Source organism: Acromyrmex echinatior, chromosome 1, assembly GCF_024713525.1.
Source record: "Acromyrmex echinatior isolate Ae372 chromosome 1, ASM2471352v2, whole genome shotgun sequence".
In the NCBI taxonomy this organism is placed as follows: domain Eukaryota; kingdom Metazoa; phylum Arthropoda; class Insecta; order Hymenoptera; family Formicidae; genus Acromyrmex; species Acromyrmex echinatior.
The window spans coordinates 11,826,220-11,847,817 of NC_141852.1; the positions used below are offsets into that span (position 1 = coordinate 11,826,220).

General features: G+C 30.4%; 5 protein-coding genes across 7 annotated transcripts; 4 read left to right on the top strand and 1 right to left on the bottom strand.

The window, feature by feature from the left end:
- Window positions 1–78: 78 nt before the first annotated feature.
- Window positions 79–4,012, top strand: shop (sulfite oxidase). The gene is made up of 9 exons (XM_011057297.2): window positions 79–231; window positions 489–719; window positions 847–1,464; window positions 1,559–1,745; window positions 1,803–1,928; window positions 2,095–2,287; window positions 2,354–2,554; window positions 2,666–2,725; window positions 2,916–4,012. The coding sequence occupies exons 2-9, from the start codon at window positions 679–681 to the stop codon at window positions 3,155–3,157; spliced, it is 1,668 nt and encodes a 555-aa protein (XP_011055599.1). The 5' UTR covers window positions 79–231; window positions 489–678; the 3' UTR covers window positions 3,158–4,012.
- Window positions 4,013–4,118: 106 nt separating this feature from the next.
- On the top strand, window positions 4,119–7,881 carry LOC105146791 (armadillo-like helical domain-containing protein 3). Its single transcript, XM_011057299.2, has 11 exons — window positions 4,119–4,444; window positions 4,613–4,800; window positions 4,913–5,198; window positions 5,421–5,554; window positions 5,688–5,898; window positions 6,038–6,332; window positions 6,439–6,656; window positions 6,866–7,098; window positions 7,171–7,297; window positions 7,391–7,665; window positions 7,745–7,881. The coding sequence occupies exons 2-11, from the start codon at window positions 4,654–4,656 to the stop codon at window positions 7,835–7,837; spliced, it is 2,019 nt and encodes a 672-aa protein (XP_011055601.1). The 5' UTR covers window positions 4,119–4,444; window positions 4,613–4,653; the 3' UTR covers window positions 7,838–7,881.
- Window positions 7,882–8,009: 128 nt separating this feature from the next.
- Window positions 8,010–10,492, top strand: LOC105146970 (uncharacterized). The gene is made up of 2 exons (XM_011057648.2): window positions 8,010–9,007; window positions 9,748–10,492. The coding sequence occupies exons 1-2, from the start codon at window positions 8,609–8,611 to the stop codon at window positions 10,099–10,101; spliced, it is 753 nt and encodes a 250-aa protein (XP_011055950.1). The 5' UTR covers window positions 8,010–8,608; the 3' UTR covers window positions 10,102–10,492.
- A 144-nt stretch (window positions 10,493–10,636) lies between these two features.
- Window positions 10,637–14,467, bottom strand: ProRS-m (prolyl-tRNA synthetase 2-like protein, mitochondrial). Of its 2 annotated transcripts, none has more exons than XM_011057303.2 (7): window positions 14,449–14,467; window positions 13,173–13,285; window positions 12,266–12,517; window positions 11,758–12,025; window positions 11,469–11,650; window positions 11,124–11,339; window positions 10,637–11,052 (listed from the first exon to the last, which is right to left on the bottom strand). In XM_011057303.2, the coding sequence occupies exons 2-7, from the start codon at window positions 13,281–13,283 to the stop codon at window positions 10,768–10,770; spliced, it is 1,314 nt and encodes a 437-aa protein (XP_011055605.1). In that variant the 5' UTR covers window positions 13,284–13,285; window positions 14,449–14,467; the 3' UTR covers window positions 10,637–10,767. The 2 variants fall into 2 exon arrangements, with proteins under 2 accessions (XP_011055605.1, XP_011055604.1); XM_011057302.2 differs by lacking the exon at window positions 14,449–14,467 and adding an exon at window positions 14,192–14,412.
- Window positions 14,460–20,475, top strand: Tmem18 (transmembrane protein 18). Of its 2 annotated transcripts, XM_011057301.2 has the most exons (6): window positions 14,460–14,826; window positions 15,806–16,057; window positions 18,483–18,600; window positions 18,675–18,729; window positions 18,825–18,918; window positions 19,014–20,475. In XM_011057301.2, exons 2-6 carry the CDS (start codon window positions 16,025–16,027, stop codon window positions 19,242–19,244), a joined length of 531 nt encoding a protein of 176 aa, XP_011055603.1. In that variant the 5' UTR covers window positions 14,460–14,826; window positions 15,806–16,024; the 3' UTR covers window positions 19,245–20,475. The 2 variants fall into 2 exon arrangements, with proteins under 2 accessions (XP_011055603.1, XP_011055602.1); XM_011057300.2 differs by lacking the exon at window positions 15,806–16,057.
- Window positions 20,476–21,598: the final 1,123 nt, after the last annotated feature.

The window sequence follows — 21,598 nt, forward strand, 5'->3', positions numbered from 1 at the left end:
ATCAGAAGAAAGAATTTTATTAACCAATCAGAAAAAAGAATTTTATTAACCAATTAGAAGAAAGAATTTTATTAACCAATCAAAAAATCATTTAATTGACCAAAAAATGTTTAGAAGCATTCATAGCATCAATGGATCGTAGCTTGAATCACAAGAAAAAGAATACATATATTTTTTTTTAAAACAATGATAATGCAAAGGAAAGGATATTATTTTTCTCTACGTTTGCAGGTATTTAATAAAATAAAATTCCTAGGACTTAATTTTTATTGGCAATTTTTATTAATATAATTTTATAAATGTAATATTTTAATTAATGAAGCAGTCGAAAAAAGTACATGTACTCTTTTAAAAAAAAAAAAGTACGCTTGGTAACCTTATACGTGACCGATAAACCACGATAAACTCAAGTTTTGATTTTTGTTTTATATAGCTCAATCTGTTGTTGAATCTTGCGTATGATCATATATTTCGTTGTGTAATTACAGAAAATACAACGCAAGGTTGGATTCTAAACTTTTAGCACTTTTTCTCTCCAATGTTGCATATGCAGTTATTACATTGAGCAAATGGTAATACCCGATGTTATGACTATTTACGACATACCAATAACATACCGCTTGATTACGACAAAATAACAAGTATAAAATCGTCTACAAAACAAAGAAAATTAACATCATGAGTTTATGCTGGAAGATATTTTGGGGAATAAGACAAAGGTATTTATATTAGTTTTATTCTTTGGAAAATATAACATTAACTGGAATAGTATTATTTTTTATGTAACATATTTTTATGTGTAGAGACTTTTTTCTAAAATTTTATGGATTATCAATTAATTTTTAGGTCACAAATAGTATCACTGCAAGTGATGGTAAAAAATTATAACACCTGCAAGGACACAGAAAAGAAGTATGGATCTTCTAAGAATGTGAAGAATCCTATGTTATATACAACCTGTATTGCTGTTGCTGCATCAGTTTTAAGTATATCTTACTATACTCTAAAGTACAAAAGAAATGTTTATGCTTTCAACGCGACGCAAAATGTAAAATGTGGTCAATTTCGAAAAGACATGAAGACTTATACTTTAGAAGAAGTGAGAAATCACGATAGCGAAAAGAAAGGAATTTGGGTTACTTTCGGACAAGGTGTATATGATATAACAAAGTTTGTCGATAAACATCCAGGTGGTCCTTCAAAAATTATGATGGCTGCTGGAGGATCTATTGATCCATTTTGGATGATATTTGCAAATCACAATACACCAGAAATACACTCCTTGCTGGAATCCATGAGAATTGGAAATATATCAGAAGAAGATGCCAAATTTAATAAAAGCGATCTGTATGATCCATATGCAAATGATCCTGTTAGACATAAGGCTTTAAAAGTCAAGCGCAATAAACCCTTCTGTGCAGAACCGTCACCTCCACTATTAGTTGAGAGTTTCTTTACACCTGTGTAAGTGTATTATTCAATTGGCTTTTTCTTTATGAATATATAAATACAAATTTCGATTAGCATGTTATACTATATTGCATTCTACTTTTTTTAGTCCATTTTTTTATGTGAGAAACCATTTGCCTGTGCCTGAGATAGAATTAAAGGATTATACACTAGAATTGGCGATAGAAGGGACAACTAAAAAGACACTCGACTTCAAGGCACTACAAAAATATGAAAAGAGGACGGTAACTGCAACTATGATGTGCGGTGGAAATAGACGTTCAGAAATGTCGAAGGTAGATCAATAAGGAATTATTGCTCAAATTAGTACATAATACTGAATTCACTTACAGGTAAAGCACCTGGAAGGTGTTCAGTGGGACGTGGGTGCTGTTGGCAATGCAACATGGACAGGTGTACGATTATGCGACGTATTGAAAGATTTAGGAGTCAATGAAGATGCATTTAATCACGTTCAGGTATTTTTTGTAGTGTAAAAGTAACTTACTTTTTATAATATTATTATTGAATAGAATCCTAAAAGTTATATATTTATTTCAATTACATTTAACACATCTTATGCACATAAGCAATTTACAATTTATATTAAAAATACATTAAGAAAAATATTTTTTTATTCATTAGTTTGATGGACACGATTTAGATCCATCTGGCATGCCATATGGAGGAAGTATTCCGATTTCCAAAGCTATGGACCCTAAAGCTGATGTGATCTTAGCTTATGAAATGAATGGTGAACCGTTGACCCAAGATCACGGATTCCCTGTTCGAGTATTCGTTCCTGGTGTCCTGGGAGCGAGAAGTGTAAAATGGCTGAGTATGAAATATTTCTAAAATCTTAATATAATGTGCATAATTACTTAACATCAAACTCATTCAACAGGTAAAATTAATGTATCAAAGGAGGAGAGTCAATCGCAGTGGCAACAGGGTGACTACAAGGGACTTCCTCCGAGCACGACTTGGGACAACGTAGACTTCAATAAATCACCCGCGATACAAGAAATGCCTGTAATGTCGGCGATATGCGATCCTCAAGATACAGACAAAGTCGAAATTAAAAATGGAAAAATTAAAGTGAAAGGTAAATATGAAGACAAAATAAAGTTTAAAACATCAATTTCATTAGATTTGTGACGACAATGTATTCTTAAATTTCTTAAATATTTATAAAATATAATTACCATTTTATCAGGTTACGCTTGGTCTGGTGGTGGTCGAAAAATATTTCGTGTTGACGTTACAAACGATAATGGTGAGAGACAAGAAAATGAGACTAATATTAACTAATTATTTTATTTCTTTGAAGAGTGTGTTATCAACACTACTATGTCATTTTGTCTTTGTATTGTCTAATGAATGATAAAGATAAAATGATACAAGCGCTGATAAAACCCCAGCTTTTTAATGATCTTTGATTATTGATTTTCTGTTTAATTATGAAGGTAAAACTTGGCATACAGCAGATCTGATGGAAGATCTTCAGACAAATGAAGGTCGGCACTGGAGTTGGACATTATGGAATGTGGAGCTTCCTGTGGATAACAAATCGAAAGAAGTTGAAATCTGGGCGAAAGCTGTTGACTCATCGTATAATGTACAACCGGAAAGTTTTAATCACATCTACAACATTCGAGGATTGCTCTGCAATGCGTATCATAAAATTAAAGTACAATTAAAGCAATGAAAAATTGACTTTCTGTTAATTATTGTATGATTAACATTTATACATTATCTATTTTAAGTCTTTAAGTCTTGCAAGTCAAGAATTCGGTACTTTCTTTGTAATAAAATTTGTGATATTAGGTTGTGATATTCAAAAACACTTTGCATCGGATATATTTAGAGACAATTATGCTCTCTTGTTATCTTTTAAAATATTTTAAATATTTGGTTTTTCAAATATTCTTTTCTCCAAACAACGATCAAAGTAATAACTTTAGATAGAAATTATTATAATAATAAGATTGGAAACAAAATTTAATATAGGAGTACATCATCTAAATATGAGAGGCGCCGATTTTCTGTCAAAGTTAAATTTATTCATATATATGTATTCTTTAAATGAATTTATCTCTAGAAATATAATTGCGCTACTATTTATTATATGTAACTAAGTTTCCATTACTAGCGGACTTTCAACAAAAATATCGATCTGAAATAATCTCCCCAAATATTTCAGAATCTGTAAAGAATCTGGAAAGAAGTATTGCGAAAATTATTACTTCGGCCGGGATGAAATTGTTGTATTTTAAGATGAATTGATATATTGGGTCATCTAAAAAATATCCGCGGTACTTTGTCACTAGATATATGACCATCAACACACATCTAGTGACAAAAAACTGCGGATACTTTTTAGATGACCCAATATAATTATTGTAATTGTTATAAACAATTTTCAATTTTATAAGAAAAATTTATTTAATAAAACTCGTGAAGTCAAGAAACTTATAATGATAAACTAATGTTTTTTTTATCTGCGTATCGCATAAATAATAAAATGCATTTTAAATAAGAAATATATAGTTTTAATGAAAAAGATTTTAATTGCTTTTATATTCCTCTTCCATATTGTATTTTTATATATAGATAATTTATGTTTCGACATTGGCAATTCTGATTTTGGAGGTACACGCTCACGCCGCGTGAGGTCTTCTAATTCAAGAAGAAAATAGGATAATGCGCACGCTTACTGATAAGTCGATTTTATAACCTAGAAATCTTATTTTTTTTTAACTGAGCAATATTGGATCTAAAGACCTTTCTTGATCAAATTCCATTATATATATTCGTAATATATATATAATATATACAAATTTTAGAAAGTTTGGTGAGAGTTAATATCGAATAAATTTTCGTTAATTTCTACAATTTTACATCTTTGGATTATGATATAAATGTAACAGATCATGTAACAGTGTTACATTGAAATTTTGAATTTAAATCATATAGCAAGATTTTGGATTAAAAGGTAAATATATAAATAATATTTTTATTAATTAGAAGAGTTGGATAAATAGATACCTAGTATTTCCTTTCTTTTAAAATGTCATAAAAGCTATTTTAGGAGAATCTAATATTATCACAAGTGCATTGTTATATATATAAAGATTATACATATATCTTAACATATTTCTAGAATTTGAATATGTAAACAGAAGAAAATAATTCACTGTACTCATGGCTATGAGAAAAAGGAGTGGCTCTGGTGCCAAACGTCAACATAAATGCAAGTTAGTACCAATCTATGAGAGTTTCTTTAAAGGTGAAGACTTAACGTTAGCTCATCCAAATTTCTGGAATGAACTATTCCTTATTAAACCTATGGTATGTATCTCTTAATTTTTTAAATTATTGTCTATCTATCAGATAATTATTGTTTATCTATCAGATAATTATTGTCTATCTATTAGAGTATGAATTAATTGTAATATTTTAGGTACCTCACATTGAAAATGAAATTCTACATATGACATCGGAACAACTAAATGCTAGCAAAGAAAATTTAAATGCATTGGTATGCCATTGTGTCGATACATTAGTCGACGAACATCCATTTAGAATAGTATACGCGTTGCAAACTTTAGCGGCTGTTATCCAATCCATGTACAAGAAAGCCAATCAGGGAGACTATGGATTTAATTTAATAGATATTCTTGTAGGCTTCGATTCTGCGGAACAGAGGATGACAACGTTAATGCAGCATTGCAATAATTTTTTAACAGGTAGATATATAATAAACAACAATTATTAATCATTTGTATATATCATAAACATATATAGTATTATTTATTCTAATATTCTCTTGAAATAGATTACAATTTATTGGATTTATCCCATACTCTTTATCTGTTATATATATCAATATATGTACATTATATATATTTTAAGCATTTTTTAAATATAATATTAGTAAGAAAATTAATAAAAGAATTTATGTTATTTAGGTGAATATCCAGATAGTTTGAAAGCTTTGTGCCTGAAATTGTTATTAATAATAGTTACTGGTATGGATAATATCAGCCAAAATACCTTACTGGAATATGTGATGTTAAACAGCGTTTTTGAATCGCTAATTCAAGTATGTTAAATATTTATAAATAATAATTAAAAATTATAAATATCTATAATTTTTTTATGTTTATGCAAAATGAAATTTTAAATAATATTTGATCTTATGTATTAATAGTTACATATATTATTTTGTATTATAGTTGTTGAGAGATACAGCTGCTAGAAATCGCCATGGTCACGATGCAGTTTTATTGTTAACACTTCTAGTCAACTATCGGAAATATGAAAGCGCAAATCCTTATATTGTCAAATTATCAATTTTGGATGATGAATTAGCCTTAAATGGATACGGGCAAGCTATATCAAGTTCGTTGACGGAATTTTGTCGGCAATTTGCTCAACAAAGAGCAGGTATTCTATATAAATGTAACATTAAGTAGTTTACTGTAATAGTACTATTTAAATAATTAATATGTATCGTAAACATACTTTAGAATATAATAATAATACTTTAGAATATAATAATAATAATAACACAATATATTTTCAGAAATACAAGCATCTTGGTTGTCTTCGTTAACTAGTATAGTTGGTAGCATGTTTGTTGGAGAGGAAGAAGCAAAAACGCAACAAGTTCGTGCGAATAACGCTTTACTTTTAGCTTTGTATGAGGCTACACACTTAAATCGTAATTTTGTAACTACTCTGGCCTACACGCAAAGCGATACTAGTGCACCTCCATCGCCGAATAACACCCTGGGTCCAAATGCAGTAGCTCCTGGTGCTTCACCACCTGATGTGATGGCTCAGCCGTTCAATCTACTAGCAACTTTTCTGCAGTATTGGTGAGAAGAAAACAATATATAAATTAATAGTGTATGTTATAAAATTATTAGTGTATGTTTAATAATCTACTGCTTAATGTTTATAAGATATCCATTTCCATTACAGTTCAATAGTTATGCAAGTAATTCGAACAGAGGCTATAATGAACAATGTGAAATTGTGCTTCTTGATACTAAGCTGTATCGCGGAGGATCAATATGCAAACAGTTTGATGCACGACGCGAATCTGGCATTCAGAGTTCAATTACATAGAGTACCTATGCATCATCGAAAGTTGCAGGACAAAGCAGCACCTGCTCAACCACTTGCAGCCACGTTACTCGGTATTTTTTTCATATGAAGATATTATATTCTCTCAAATTATTGTTATAGAAATTAAATAAGGGCAAAGTTTATTAATAACTTTCAGCTTATAAAATATTACTTGAATATAAATTGTTTAAATTTTGAGAAAAATTGTAACAAATTAAAAAATATGTTTTAAATGCTCATTTTATTTAAAATGATTATTATTTATATCGCTTCATTATAGATTTGCTCGTCGAATTTGTGACATCACATATGATGAAGAAATTTCCACTTGAATTATATCATCAGTGTATCGGCGTTTTACAAAGACTGCTGTGTTATCAGAAGAGGTGCCGTGTCAGGCTTGGTTACCAGTGGCGGGATCTTTGGACCGCGCTAATCAATTTACTTAAATTTTTAACAACACACGAAAGCCATCTTATTAAGAAAATGAACATATTTCCTTTAGCTATTCAGGTAATGAGACATTTTGAGAGATTGAATCGTCATACGATCGAACAAGATAATATTTTGATTACTTTTCAACAGGTAGTGAACATCTTAAATTTTTTTATTACGTATGCTGATACATTCCTATCGTCACCTAATAGTTATGATGAATTATTTTACGAAATTATTCGAATGAGGCTTATCTTTACCAATCTAAATGCTATGGGTAAATAGTAGATAATAGTATAAGAATTTTAGCCCTATAAACGAAATAGTGTTTTATAGCGAGAATAAAATATTCTATATAAAAATATTCTAGCACTTAGGTATTCGACTAGCGAATCGTATGAATACAAGGAACATGCGCTCAAATTAACCAATTCTCTCGTTAATGTGAGGGATATAGTAAATCATTTTCCACCAAAAATAGCTGCGTGGCTAGCGAAGGAAAGTTTGTCGACACCAACGGAACAACAAATTCTAGCTATTATAATACAGAACTATGACAGTCTCGCTTTAAAACTGCAGGATAATCTGGATCAATACGAGAGATACTCGGAAAAGCCTAATCATACTGCATTTTTTGAAGAAATGGTAATCAAATAAAATGCATTAATCTATGTCTTGCACTATGTTTTTCTTATATTATTCTTATATATGTTATTATTTTTAGGTTACTGGAGTGATAGTGGATACGCGGGCTTCAATAGATCTTAATTCTTTAGATACGCAAACTATATTAGAAGAGCTTTCAAATATTTCATAATGTAAAAGTATATACATTGCAATATATTTTCAACATTGTGGTTACACTGCATTATTATAACACATATCCTTCTCTTGCGTATTCCCAGCCAGTTTTTCTTATAAATTAATCAAAAGTTAGATATATCATCGTCGAAATATATTTTAAAATTCTTTATAATTCTTTTTTTTATTATTCCTTAAATAGCCTATATATACAGACGATCGATATTATTGCACAATATTATTGATCATGAAGATTACATTGAAAATTTACATTTTTTAAATTTTTATTTAAAATTTGTATAATATATTGTCAAAGTTTTTAAAAATATATTATATAACTTGTAAAGTATTGCGTAATTTATTAACGCTAAAAATGAGCATCAATCGTCATAAATTGACACCTTATAGTATTAAGCAAATATATATTTTACAAATTATACAATATGTTTGAAAGATTAATTGGTAGCATTTAGCATATTTACTTTGTAATTGTAGGAGGTTTTATTTATTGAGATAGAACAATTTTTTTAGAGATTTAAGAGAATCCAATCGGTACAAACCGCTTACTAAATATTGAACGCGGCTAACGAAAGGACATATTTCATAAACCTTCAATATAGTCTTCAGACGATCAATAATATTGTGCAATATCAAATATTATGAAATAATATTGATCATCTAGGGGCCGCTCTTAAAATCTCGGGCCTTTGAGCTCCCGGCGTCATTTGATAGCAAGCATTCGAGCAATATCTATGTCGTTTCGCTTCAGTGTAAGATTTAAAAAGTCATGAGTGATAGAAAAAGTATGTTTAGTAAAACTGAGAAGGCATTTATTCTTCAATGTATAAAAGTTTACAGGTCACTACCTGCATTATGGGATATTAAATCAAAAGATTACCGTAATAGACGAAAAAAGAATGATGCTTATGCAATTTTAATTAATAAATATCGAGAAAAATATCCAAAAGCAACTAGAAAAGATATCATCAGAAAATTTTATTTATTAAGAACAAATTTCCGAAAGGAGCTAAAACGAATAAATGATGCCAAACGAAATGGAACTGATGTGGAAAAGCCAACTTTATGGTATTTTAAAGAAATGCATTTCCTTCAAGAAATAATACAAAATTCACGTAGCACAATAGATCAATTTAAGAAGACAGAAGAAAATAATTCTGTAATTAATGTAAGTAATTTATACGAACATTTATATGTATAAATAAATACAGTTTTTCAACAATATTTATTTTGTGAAGGAGTTCTCCTCTTGTTATTATAAAATAATCAAAAATTATTCTAAATTTCTTTGTTATATACTTGATCATTCATTTCAACATTTACCATTATAAATTCGTAGTTTGAATTAATTACATATTGCAGCCAACATTACAATGTTAAAAAATTTTTGTGACTATATAGTAATTCTAGGCTAGGTTTTTTTTTTATTCGAACATGTTTATTATTCAAGCAACATGGAAAATTCTAATGTTATTCAAATTCTTTAGCAATTCTTTTTCATTCTTTTGCCATATTAGAAATACACGGAAAACGTTATGAAAATTAACAATAATAGACAAGAAGGGCCAAACAATAACTTTAATCTTTAAAAAACAATTATCAATATATTAAATATTAAACACTACAGACATTTCGATACCGATCAGATCATTGTCAATGTTATATAAAAATTGAAATTATAAAGTAAATTTAGTTGTTATAAGTATATTATAATAAAAAAATATAAAAATTACAAAAAAATATAAATTCCTGTTTCATATTCGAAAGTACCATGTGTTTTGTAGTTCATGGTCGGCAACTATGGTACATATCAGATTATATGACGAAAATTTTCATAATTATTGAGTGTCCTACTGGATGAATTTCGTTATTAAAATGTTATAATATAAAATAATGATTTTTTTACAGATGACGCAGATATATAAAGAAAATGAGAACCGGAAAGAGATCAAGAAAGACAATACATGCCAAATAAAAGAAAAGATAACAATCGAAAAAAGAAAGAAAAATGCACAAGATGAACATACGGGTTTTGCATGCGAATGTCTTAAATCAAATGAAAATGAATATGACAAAATTGCTAAGGCTTGGGCTATAGAACTGCCAAAAATGTCCCGAGAACAACAAATTTATGCCAAAAAAGCTATAAATGACATATTATTTGAGGGTCAATTGGGAAATTTGCATCGGAATTCTGTGCAAATCGATCCTCTTATAATAAGCCGTACTTTTACACCAATATACAATTCAGATTCTATATAAAGTCCAGTGGAAATTTATTAAAAATTTTCATTTTTATTCATTATCATCATATTCTTAGCATATTTCCCAATATTTTTTTAAATTTTAATAAGTGTTTATAAATTTGACTATGGCTTTTATTTAACTTTTATAAGTCAACAAAATAAGAATTCATGTTATTTTTTATAGTAAATATATGTATATAATTATATATTTAGTAAAGCATTTCTCTTTTATCTCTAATATCTTTCTACATGTATTATTACCTTGCAATTCTATTACAATAATATCAATATTTTGAAGTGATATATAGCGCTTATGAATTTTAGATTTTCAAAAGAATTTTCAATAAAAAAGTATTGTAATGTAAATAGACAGATGCTGAGAGAAATGGCATTTCGCATGCAAGTCTCAATTTTCTCGATTTAGGTTCAATCATGATCAACGTCTTATCAGATATTGAACTATTTAAACATAAAAAATTTTAATTATTGTTAAATAATCGTTAACTCTTCATTCATTAAATTTTTATATGTATATTTAAATAATATAAAGGTTAATAGTAAAAAAATTGGTATTATTCACAAAAATGTATAATTTTTACATTTGTTGTAAAGAAGTGCATAATAAACAATATTCACTAGCATTTCAATTTCTTACATATATACTGTATATCCGTTCATATCTCTAATCTTTAACACTTATATTATCGAAATAATCATTCATCTGATCTAACGATAATTCATGATAAGTTGAATTATTCACATCATGAATTTCAAATAAAGGAATCGATTGGGTTGCCGCTTTGCCAATGACAATTATGTAAGGATAACCCAATAGACGCGCGAACACTAATCGTTTACCAATCGTGTAATGCGTGCGATCATCCAATATTGTATCAATATTGCGTTTGTAGAATATCTCAAATAGCTGTTCAATATAGGCAGATGTACTTTCTTCTTTGCTTCCAGCCTGTAAATTTCAAGATAGTAACAAAGAATATTCTTTAATAGATATACAGTTATATTTTTTATTTTACCTACCTTTGGTGGTATGATGCATACTGTATATGGTGCTAATTTTACAGGCCATCTCATCTCATCATTTATTGACAAGATTTCGACAACTAATGTAATGATACGACTTAATCCTAAACCGAAGCAGCCCATTACCATAGGTGTCGGTTTATTCTGCTCCATAAAAAACATCACTTCTAATGGCCGTGAATACTTTGTGTCTAATAAAAATGTATGCCCTACCTGCAATTATCGTTTATGCAATGTAATATATTTTTTATAACGTTCGCATGTTTATACCTTTAATTTATATCAATTAGTTATTAAATAAAATATAATTTTTTACATTACCTCAAGAAATTTTTACATTACCTCAGCAGCAGTATATGAATGCAGTTCATTTTTACATTCTGGACAACTCGTCGTCTTAGAAATACTTTGATTAATAGAGAAATGGCATGATGGACACTGAAGTATCGTGTCTTCACCGATATCAGACACATAATGATATTCGTGTGACATCAGACCTCCAATTGTTCCCACATCACCTATACCTTTTAATAATCATCATTAAATAATTCTACAAGGTCATTCCAAACGTTGGTAACTATATATCTATAAAATATGTAGATTCTAATGTACAATTAGAAATGTTAATTACTTTTTGTATACTTTATACCAATCTGCCTAAAAATATTATTATAAGACTCGCAGACTAAATCATATGTATGTCGTGCGTTATCCAAGCTACTATCAAATGTGTATAAGTCCTTCATGATAAATTCTCGGCTACGTAGGAAACCAAGTCGTGGTTTCATTTCGTCTCGCCATTTGCTAGAAATTTGATATAACTTCAAAGGTAATAATTTAGAAATCGGGACAGTTGGTCCTGCTAACGATATCAAATCACAGATTGCTTCTTCGTGTGTCTGTAGCAATATAAAATTATTTGAGAGATTTCAGATAAACAAAAAAAAATGGATATATTATATTGGTATTGTAAAAGATTCACCTTATTAGTTAATAGCTTTTAAGTAATTTCTATTAATCGAAATAATAGGTTGGCTTTTCTAGAAAATAATTTTTCAGTTTTTCTTCAAAAAACTCAAAATTTTATCTGAAGTAGTACTTGATAGAGGAAAATGTTTTATAATATATTTCTTACTTACTGGACTCAATATATACTCTTTCTTGTGTCTATCCGTAAGTGTAAACAATTCGGTTTTATTGGAATCATATCTATCAGTTTTCTTCCACAGTGCAGCAGGAGTTAATGCTGGAAGTAGTATTTTTTGTGCGCCAATATTCATCATTTCTTTGTCAACAATATCAATTAATTTATTTAAAATTCGCATTCCTAATGGCAATAGAGCATACATGCCAATACTAAGTGGTTTAATAATTCCATAATTGATCATTAACTGAAATAAAAAAATTAAAGGTAAAGTTTTTAAGTTAAAGAAAATCTGTCATTTAATTCAGGCATTTTTATTTCTATTTGATGACACAAATCGATACAAGTGCCATTTCGTCTTTATTAATCATTGGATTGGGTCAAGAAAGATAGAATTTATATTGACTTGTGTTACTAAATGGAAAGTACTTATACAAAATTAAAGAAACATTTGAAACTAAATATCTAATATGTTTAAAAATACTATTAGTTTTTAATAGTAAATTTGTTCAAGAAATTTACATCTTTTGTTAGAAATACTGTTTTAACATCATAATTATATCAAGTAAATGGTTTTCATCAATTAAACAAAACTGTGAAAAAATTATTTACCTAAAGTTTCCACCAATGCAGATTAACTTTAATTTCGGTTCAATTTACTCTTTGCCTTTTTCTAAAGATTAGAAAAAGACGAAGAGTAAGTCGTACGTAAACAGATCTTAAATAAATAATTTTTTCACAGTTGTTTAATTGATGAAAACAATTTACTTGATATAATTATGATGTTAAAACAGTATTTTTAACAAAAGTTGTGAATTTTTAACAAAAATTATAAATTGGTGGAAATGGGCATAAATAAATCTCAAGAAATGTTTAATTAATGTTTAAAAAGGTATACATACCTTATGACTTTTAGACGTAATATCTGTCTTTTCTACGCTATCGAACGATCTTATTCCTTGAAATATTCTGGACATCCTAGTCAGATTAATAAGTTTCGTTTTACTTGCCATTTCTGAAAATTTATACAACAACAATACACGTACAATAACCGACCAAACACATATAACGTTCACGGATAATTTCCTTTCTAACCCACTGAATATAGCTGCAGATAATACAGATTCAGATACTCGATCATAGGGCGGCGCTAAATACGCTAAATAATTGTTTTTTTTTTAAATGTACGTATCGCCATTCGAAACATTTTATGTAAATTACCAACGAGATATATTTTAAATTTTAATGACATTTTTATCATAAATCAAAAGTAAAGAGAACATTATATTTATTCGTTTTAACTATACTGCTATATCAATATCTCTTATACATTCGAAACAAGATGGATGTTTATTCAGCGGTGCAGTTAATGCATTATTTGCTTTTCTGATGTTTAAATGGCATTTATGACAACATTGACGTCAAAATAATGTACTTGGGAAAGAACAATGCCGATTATGTAATTTGAAACGAGATAAAAATTACAAAAGTGAGCGAATTTACTAAGAATATATTTTCATTGATCAACTCAATCTATATAACATGAAATATTTCAGAAATATTTCCCAAAAATTTTATTGTAAGATTTGAAATATTAAAAAAATTTTTCATGAATATTTTTGAAATATAAATATATTCAGAAAATCAAAATTTTTGAAATATTCTTTTCTTACAATATTTGTACAATATTTCAAAAATATTTTAGTGAAATATTTTAATGCAATATTTTTAAATGTTTTACAAATTAAATCTGCGTTTATGAAATATTTCTAATATATTTTATTGAAATATTTCAAAAAATGATTCACATAAATATTTCATAATGTGTACTAAATTCGCCCATTTTTATAATTTTTACTTCATTTCGAGATATACAATTAATCGACCACAAGACCTAATTGAATACGCGACTATCGCAAACCTGTTTGTAAACACGCCTTTAACATCTCCCTCTTCCTCTCGTTTCCCGCATAGTATTTATATAAGTTAAGTTGACCAGCGTTCTTGCATCGCGCAATTGTACGCTAACTTCGCTCCGTTCACTCAAAGTCGTAAAACTCGACTTTATCACAATCCGAGTATACTAATATTCCGAGTATTATTTTATCTTTATTGTTCACCGAATGCTGAACAAAGCTAAAAGATACTTGGAGTTGACAGTCAAGTTTTGGAACGCACCTCAGGCGATTCTGTCACGGTGCTCGTCGCCCGTCGCATATTTCATTTCGGTCCAGTTCAGTCCGGTCCGGTCAGTCAGACCTCACAGTGAGTCGGTTAGTCGCGAGTCGCAAGTCGCGAGTCGAGTCGCGCCGCCGGTAGCTGTAAGAACAGTACGTGTGTGTTTGAAATTTTCGGAATCGTGCGGATGCGCTCGCCTTCTTCTCCGCCTCCACTTGTTCTCTCGGCGCCTCCCAATCGTTGCCGCCGTCATCGTCGTAATACATATTCATACGAAGACCCGCACGTCACGGGCACACGATGTCGAGGGATGAGCCGTTTCACAGCCTTTTCACAGCGACGGACAGCATCGACGGTATCTGGCCCTTCCTGCAAAGCGTGAGTTTCATCCGTCTCTTTCTTCTCTTTCTCGTTCTCTCGTTTTCTTCTTTATTCTGTCTCTCTTCTGTACTCCTCCGTTTCGTTATTTCTCCGTTTTGTTGCGGCATCGCTCGTTGTTTCCAGTGCCGCGGTGACAGTTCCTCGTCAAACTTATTTTTCTTTTTTCCTCGAACGCGGGCGTTCTGGATCTTGCGACGACGACGTCAGCTGACCGCCTATTAAATCCAAATTTTTTCCATTTTTTGATTACGGATGAGAAGACGAGAAATTGGAGTCGCTGCTCCAAAAAGCACCGGCGCCGTATGATTACGTGGTTCATCGTTTCGCAATAATTCTCGCGCCGCTTTGACATTTGGTGTCAAAAATATATATATATATATATACAAGACACTCATTTTCTCGAGCCAGTTACACTCGTTCATATCGTAATCAGGATTACGCACGTGATTCTGGGAGGTACATCGCGTCGGGATACTGCATCAGCCAAAAGCTTTTTACAGTCCTCTTTTTATAGTCTTTAGTCGGACTTGTGCTTTTTGTATAGGATTTAAATTACTAAATTAAAAATGTATTACAAATAAAAAAAAAAATTAATTAAAGAACTATACAAATCAGAGCTAGTTGTTTTGCTAGAATTATGGTTTAACAACTTTAATTTTTTCAATAGCTTTATAATTTTAGTTTTTATTTAGTAGTTTTAATATAAAGTTTTTAAAAATAATTTAATAGTTTTTTAATTTAATAGTTTTTATTTAGTAATTTAATTTTTCATTTATTTAATAGTTTAATGCTTTAGTTCAGTGCTTTTAGCATTAAACAATTAGCTTTGGTTTGTAGAAATTTTTAACATTTTTTTATTTGTAATACGTTTTTAATTTACTAATTAATTTAAATCTTTTAATTAATTTATTTTGATTTGTTTGAGCTTTAAATTATCATTGTATCGTTAAAAATGTATTATTCGCGGAATTTGAAGGAAGAGGGAAAAGGAGAAAAAATATAGAAGAGGAAGAGTGAGGAATTAGAGCAGACGTTGCATCTCGTGATTGAAAGATAAGAATAGAAGAGTAGAGAAGCACGAGGGAATTAAACGCGAGTAAAAACGGACTTTCTGCAACGTTTTTCGGCTTATAATCCAGAAGAAGAATCGCTGAATGCACCATAAAAAAAAAACAAAATTGCACAGACAACGAATATGAAAATTGTGCGATTCAATGAAGGTGAAGATGTACGTATGTTTGTATGATTTAGAATGGAAATTTATGTGCTGTCGCACAGTTCATCACAAAAATGTACTCCTTCATTCTGAATTCTCATCATTATTTCCGTTTTAAATTCACTACAAATGCAAACACATTCTCATTATACGAACTTAAATTCATATACAGTTCCATTAATGCGTTTCTATAAATATAGACTGACTTTAATCTTTATTTAACTTACTTTTTATTTCTTTCTAGTTTTAAGAAAGAGAACTAGAAAGCAGAATAAAAACAGCATGTAAAGTAGAAATTAAGCATGGAAATAAGTGCGCATAAATAAAATAAAGAATTAAAAAAAGGATAAACAAATAAACCAAAATTAAAATTTTAATCTATATTATACATTAGTAGAAATGTGAGCATAAATCGTACGAACTTCGTGTCATTAATGCCCGTTTCTATCAACATAAATTAATTTTAATAAACTTGATTCAACTTGTGTACTTCATCTTTTCCTAATTCTAAAAATTCGAAAAACGTGAAATACAAATTTCTTAGAATTAGAAAAAGATGAAGTACACAAGTTGAATCGAAATTAAAGTTAATTTATATTGAATAAAACGGACATTGCTTTATCTTTTTCTAATTCCCGGAATTAGAAAAGAAGAGTTGAATCAAGATTAAAATTAAACTGATAAAAACAGGTATCATGCAATACGTTAATATTTGCACATTATCTGTATATACGACATCCTCACATTCCAGATTCCTGCACGGCGTGTAATTCACATTCACCGGCAACTTTCGTTTTCGACGCAGCCGGCGGCGTCGATCGTTTGAACATTCGCGTTATGTATACATTATTGACACATCGAGCCTTGATCTATCCACGAATTCTTTATCTTATTATCGACGTGCGCGACGAGACGCGAATTAGGAAACGTGAATAGAAATCAATCGGCTTCCGCCGATACCGCGACCTCCTTTTATCGTCCTGGACGAAGAGGTGGCGGCGAAAAATTACCGATTATATCTTCGTCTCTATTTTCGTCATGGACACACTGCATTCTCAAGGGCGTCCTGTTGCTGAGAGACTCGTGCAGTCCCTCGCGAAAATGCTGCGTAATTTGGTTTCCAGAATCTCTCTGGATATTTTTAAACAGTTATCGCGTGCTGTCGAATGTTTTTTCAATCCTTTCTTCGCAAGATTACCTTGTGCGAGTAACAAAATCGCTAAAACGATAAGGGGGAGAGTAAGAAACATGTATTGGGATAAAGTGCTACAATCTCATACGGTGCAATTCTAAGTGAATGAAATAATTTAAATCTAATTTTTGACAGTATAATTGGATCGGTTTACAGAATAAATCAACTAGTTAAAAAAAGGAGCATTAAAGCCTACACTGGTTCTTTCAATTAAAACGTTTCGATCTTTTATTAGGTCATCAACCTAATAGAAAATTAGTTCATAAAAGTATCATATAAACCAAAATTAAAGTATCATAAGTTAGATTTTATAAAAAATTAGTTTATAGAGAATTAGGGAAATTGAAACTTATTGTATTTGTATATTAAAGATTATCTAATAGAAAGTCGAAACGTTTATGTTTGTAATATTTATGATTAAAGCAGTTACTTAAAAAGAAAAATTTTATCACTAAGAACTAGTGTAGACTTTAATGCTCCTTTTTTTACCTGTAATCTAATTCTTGAGTTTAGTTTTTTCCTGTTTGGTGATGCCTTTTGTACACTCTACAATGAAATCAAGATTGTCAAACTTGAACTTCGAAATTAGATAAGATTAGTATTCATAATAGTTTTTATTTTAAAACCATCTTAATGTCTTAAGATACTAATACTTTCTAATTAGTTTATGACATTAGTTTATGACTTAAGATTGTACTTAAGACAGTTTTAAATATAAGAATCGAATATGAATATCTCGGTCTAAATCTTATTTTGTTCAGAATTATAGCATATTCGAAATTGGAATGGACCTTATCCTACTCTCCTTTCGCTTTTGCAGTTCCGCTAAACATAGTGAAAGGATATTTTGGGAGATAAGATTATAGCACAGTTTTCCTATTTAAAGATTAGATTTCGATGTCAGTTTCATTTACTCCAGATTAAAGCATCGCGTTCAGCAGAAAAAGCAGCTGTTGTAAGATTCTTCAACGGGATTGGTTCATATATTTAAATCTATTGAGGAACTATATATGTATAAATAAATGCAAGAATCAATTATATTAAAGACTCTTGCTCAGTTATATTAAAAAACCTTGCAGTTATATTAAAGAGTTTTGCAACTATATTAAAGAACTCTTTAATATAATTCCAAGATTCTGTAATATAGCTATAATTATATTAAAGAACTCTTTAATGTAACAATAACAATACTTGCTACTTTTATTAAGCGCTATTAATATCTTTTGTGTGGATATATTGTTGCAGATCGATTGGAGGGATCCATGGCTAGCTGCGCTATTGACTTTTCATATTGCCATCACAATGACCGCGTTAATGACAAGGAACCACGCGAATTTTCAGATAATCCTGTTTCTCGTGCTCTGTAAGAGTCTACTATAATTTGCCGTGGATTTTGTCTAGTTCCCGCAATATTACCACAAACTCTTTCTGTTTCAGTACTCCTGGTTTATTTCTCAGAAAGTATTAACGAGGTTGCGGCGACAAACTGGATGTACGTATTCAATCGGTACCATGGCTTGTCAAAGCGGTTCTTTTCTCTTTCCTCTAGATTTTTCCTTTTAATAATCTCCTTGACAACTTTCACAGGGTATTTTCTAGACAGCAGTACTTCGACTCACAAGGCTGGTTTATATCCATCGTTTTCTCTGTGCCTATTTTAATGAACTGCATGATCATGGTGGTGAGTATATTAGCTAAATTAGCTTCGAGATTCGATTTTGAACGAATATGCATTCTAAAAGTTCGACACGTGCATATAATGTTATGACCTTTCAGGCCAGTTGGCTTTATCAATCCAGTCAATTAATGACGAGCTTGAAGCGAGCTCAGTTGCGGCAGCAAGCCATAAATCGCCAGACAAACGGTGAGGCGACGAATGAAAGAACGATTGCCCGATCTCGCCAATCGGACGGTGAGGCGACAAATGTGAGAACAACTGTCCGACCTCGCCAGTCGGATGGCGAAGCAACGAACGAAGTAACGGCTGCCCGGCTGAAACACGAGTGAAGATCCGAAAATCTAGTCATAACACGCGGCGGAACGAGAGTGCAAGACATATGTGCTATTTAATTTAAGGACAAGAGAGAATTATATTTACGTCGACTTACAGCTAGATTTCACAGAGCGTTATGTATTTTTAGCCATTGTCGACTTAATAATCGTTCTGAACTCGACCGTGAAACGCCGATTAGCCAGTTTGATATTACACGCGAAAACTTGCGCAACAGAAAAGGGAGGGGAAATAAATAAAACAATACATCGGTACAATCGGAACGATAATGCACGTCGGAGTTGCCTAGTCAAACTCTCCGTTAGAACGTACCTCCCGATATCGTGCCGTATTACACACAACGATTTTATGGAATTAACCCATTTGATATGCGAAACGCAACTGGATTGATGACAGATAATCGGTCGTGCTACGAACAATAACTACGCAGAAGGAGCATGACAATGCAGCAAGCCACGTGCTTGTTCTTGTCTTATTATTTAAGGCCAACTTCGACCAAACTGTAATCATAACTATCATTTTTTTAGCAACTGTAATTAAATTATCTATTTAATCAGTGACTAATTGCCTAGCAGAAAAATATCCAACTGTATTATACAATTAGCATAGCATCTGTGACCTTTAATTTTTTAACGTGTAGTGGAAATGAAAAAAAAAGTTAATGATTTTGCTTATGAGCTAAATTGCATTTAATACATTCATCATAATACCGCCGGAGGCAATTAATCGCAGCTTGGTCGAGGTCGTCCATAAAGAACATTCCACTAGTTTATTCATATTGTTTTGATATTCAGACACTGATCATGAAAATCAAAGTGTTCTTAATATGTGTAATTAACGTACTTATTACATAAAATAGCGCAAGCACGTCACTTTCACTGTAATAGCTCCGCTGTAAAGAGACATAATGTATTAATTAAGGACCCAGATAACACAATAACATCTGTGTGTATGTGTGTATGTGTGTGTGTGTGTTTTGTGTGTGTGTGTAGCGAGGGAATTTTGCGTGAGTTTTGCAAGTATAAGCAACAGCCTTCCACGACTACGAGTCGTGCTTCACGATTTTGACGAAGGAACATAAGATGTGCCAGGGTGTGATGTGTTATATTGTTTTCAATTGTATATTGTATATTGATGTAAATCAAAGCGCATTACTTTGCCGCCTTTATATTTAATATAACGCGTTTAATCATTTTAAGATAATAAAAGAGTATTTGTTCATACAAATGTCTCGCGTTTTGCTCTTCGCATTCTTCATTCGCCTTCCTTTCCGTAACGCTGACTCGGCAAATTGCAAATCTTATTAAATGTACTTGAGCGTGTATGGATTCGTACACTTATACATTTATATGTTTTCCTACGTAAGTATCATTATAGATAACTCATGCAAACGCGATACAAATTTATTATCACTATACGAAGTACTATTGGCATGCTTAAAACAAATAAATCTGAGACAATCATGGCAATAACTTAAGTTATAATTACGTTTTATAGATATTCTGATTATTTTTTAAATCCACGATTTGAGGATCGAAGTCTGATGTGTTTCTAACTTTTTATACAGAGTATTTTAATGTACAAGATATATATTATTTTAACATATATTTTATACATTATTTAAATATATGCGTAATGTAATATATATCAAAACTACACACGTTTAATAAATTATATATTTTATTTTATTTATGAATAAAAAACTAATTAATTCTTAAGCATATTGTAATAAACTAGTTTATTTTTAAAGATCCAATAAACGTTGCTTGTGTTTTTTGACCTTTATAATTATTAATTTTTGTTTAGCAATCTCGAGCTAAATATTTTACATATTTTAATTTTATTTAAGTATTCTAACTTCGATTCTTTTTCGCGCTACGCCGCATATAAATAAAATGATCTTCTGAATTCTGACATTCTGAATTATAAATCGTCTGGGTTTAATGCTATTTTATTAATAATATTACTATCTAGACTTATACATATTCCAAAATCGTCCTTTTCGAGGAAAATTTTACAATACGATAAAATATAATATCGACATAATCAAGAGATACTGGTAGTATCTCGATGTTAAGTCATGCGCAGTATAGTATACATTACATGTACATATTATATACAGGACATTTGATAAGCAACGATAAAAACTCTTACATAGAAGTAGAGCGGACTGAGTCGAAAAGTCCTCTACTTTGCAATTCTCGCAACAGTTAACAAGATATCAATTACTAAAAATGAATATTGTATTGAAAATCATATATATAATATATAATATTCAATAATTTTTTACTCAAGTACTATCAACTTTACAGAAATATAGTAAGAGATAAAAATTGTTTATTTTCTTCTC

What these genes read in the sequence shown, in the direction of transcription:
- shop (XM_011057297.2), top strand. Translation starts at nt 679, where the DNA reads ATGAGTTTATGCTGGAAGATATTTTGGGGAATAAGACAAAG. An exon ending in TTTTGGGGAATAAGACAAAG is followed by an intron (nt 720 to 846) that starts GTATTTATATTA and finishes ATTAATTTTTAG; the next exon opens with GTCACAAATAGTATCACTGC. An exon ending in GAGAAGTGTAAAATGGCTGA is followed by an intron (nt 2,288 to 2,353) that starts GTATGAAATATT and finishes CTCATTCAACAG; the next exon opens with GTAAAATTAATGTATCAAAG.
- LOC105146791 (XM_011057299.2), top strand. Translation starts at nt 4,654, where the DNA reads ATGGCTATGAGAAAAAGGAGTGGCTCTGGTGCCAAACGTCAACATAAA. An exon ending in TTGCAATAATTTTTTAACAG is followed by an intron (nt 5,199 to 5,420) that starts GTAGATATATAA and finishes TATGTTATTTAG; the next exon opens with GTGAATATCCAGATAGTTTG. An exon ending in CTGCATTTTTTGAAGAAATG is followed by an intron (nt 7,666 to 7,744) that starts GTAATCAAATAA and finishes TATTATTTTTAG; the next exon opens with GTTACTGGAGTGATAGTGGA.
- LOC105146970 (XM_011057648.2), top strand. Translation starts at nt 8,609, where the DNA reads ATGAGTGATAGAAAAAGTATGTTTAGTAAAACTGAGAAGGCATTTATT. An exon ending in AAAATAATTCTGTAATTAAT is followed by an intron (nt 9,008 to 9,747) that starts GTAAGTAATTTA and finishes ATTTTTTTACAG; the next exon opens with ATGACGCAGATATATAAAGA.
- ProRS-m (XM_011057302.2), bottom strand. Translation starts at nt 14,216, where the DNA reads ATGTTAAAGGCGTGTTTACAAACAG. An exon ending in AAAGGCGTGTTTACAAACAG is followed by an intron (nt 13,286 to 14,191) that starts GTTTGCGATAGT and finishes ATAAATTTTCAG; the next exon opens with AAATGGCAAGTAAAACGAAA. An exon ending in TGGTATAAAGTATACAAAAA is followed by an intron (nt 11,651 to 11,757) that starts GTAATTAACATT and finishes GATTATTAAAAG; the next exon opens with GTATAGGTGATGTGGGAACA.
- Tmem18 (XM_011057300.2), top strand. Translation starts at nt 14,749, where the DNA reads ATGTCGAGGGATGAGCCGTTTCACAGCCTTTTCACAGCGACGGACAGC. An exon ending in GTTGCGGCGACAAACTGGAT is followed by an intron (nt 18,730 to 18,824) that starts GTACGTATTCAA and finishes CAACTTTCACAG; the next exon opens with GGTATTTTCTAGACAGCAGT. An exon ending in TGAACTGCATGATCATGGTG is followed by an intron (nt 18,919 to 19,013) that starts GTGAGTATATTA and finishes ATGACCTTTCAG; the next exon opens with GCCAGTTGGCTTTATCAATC.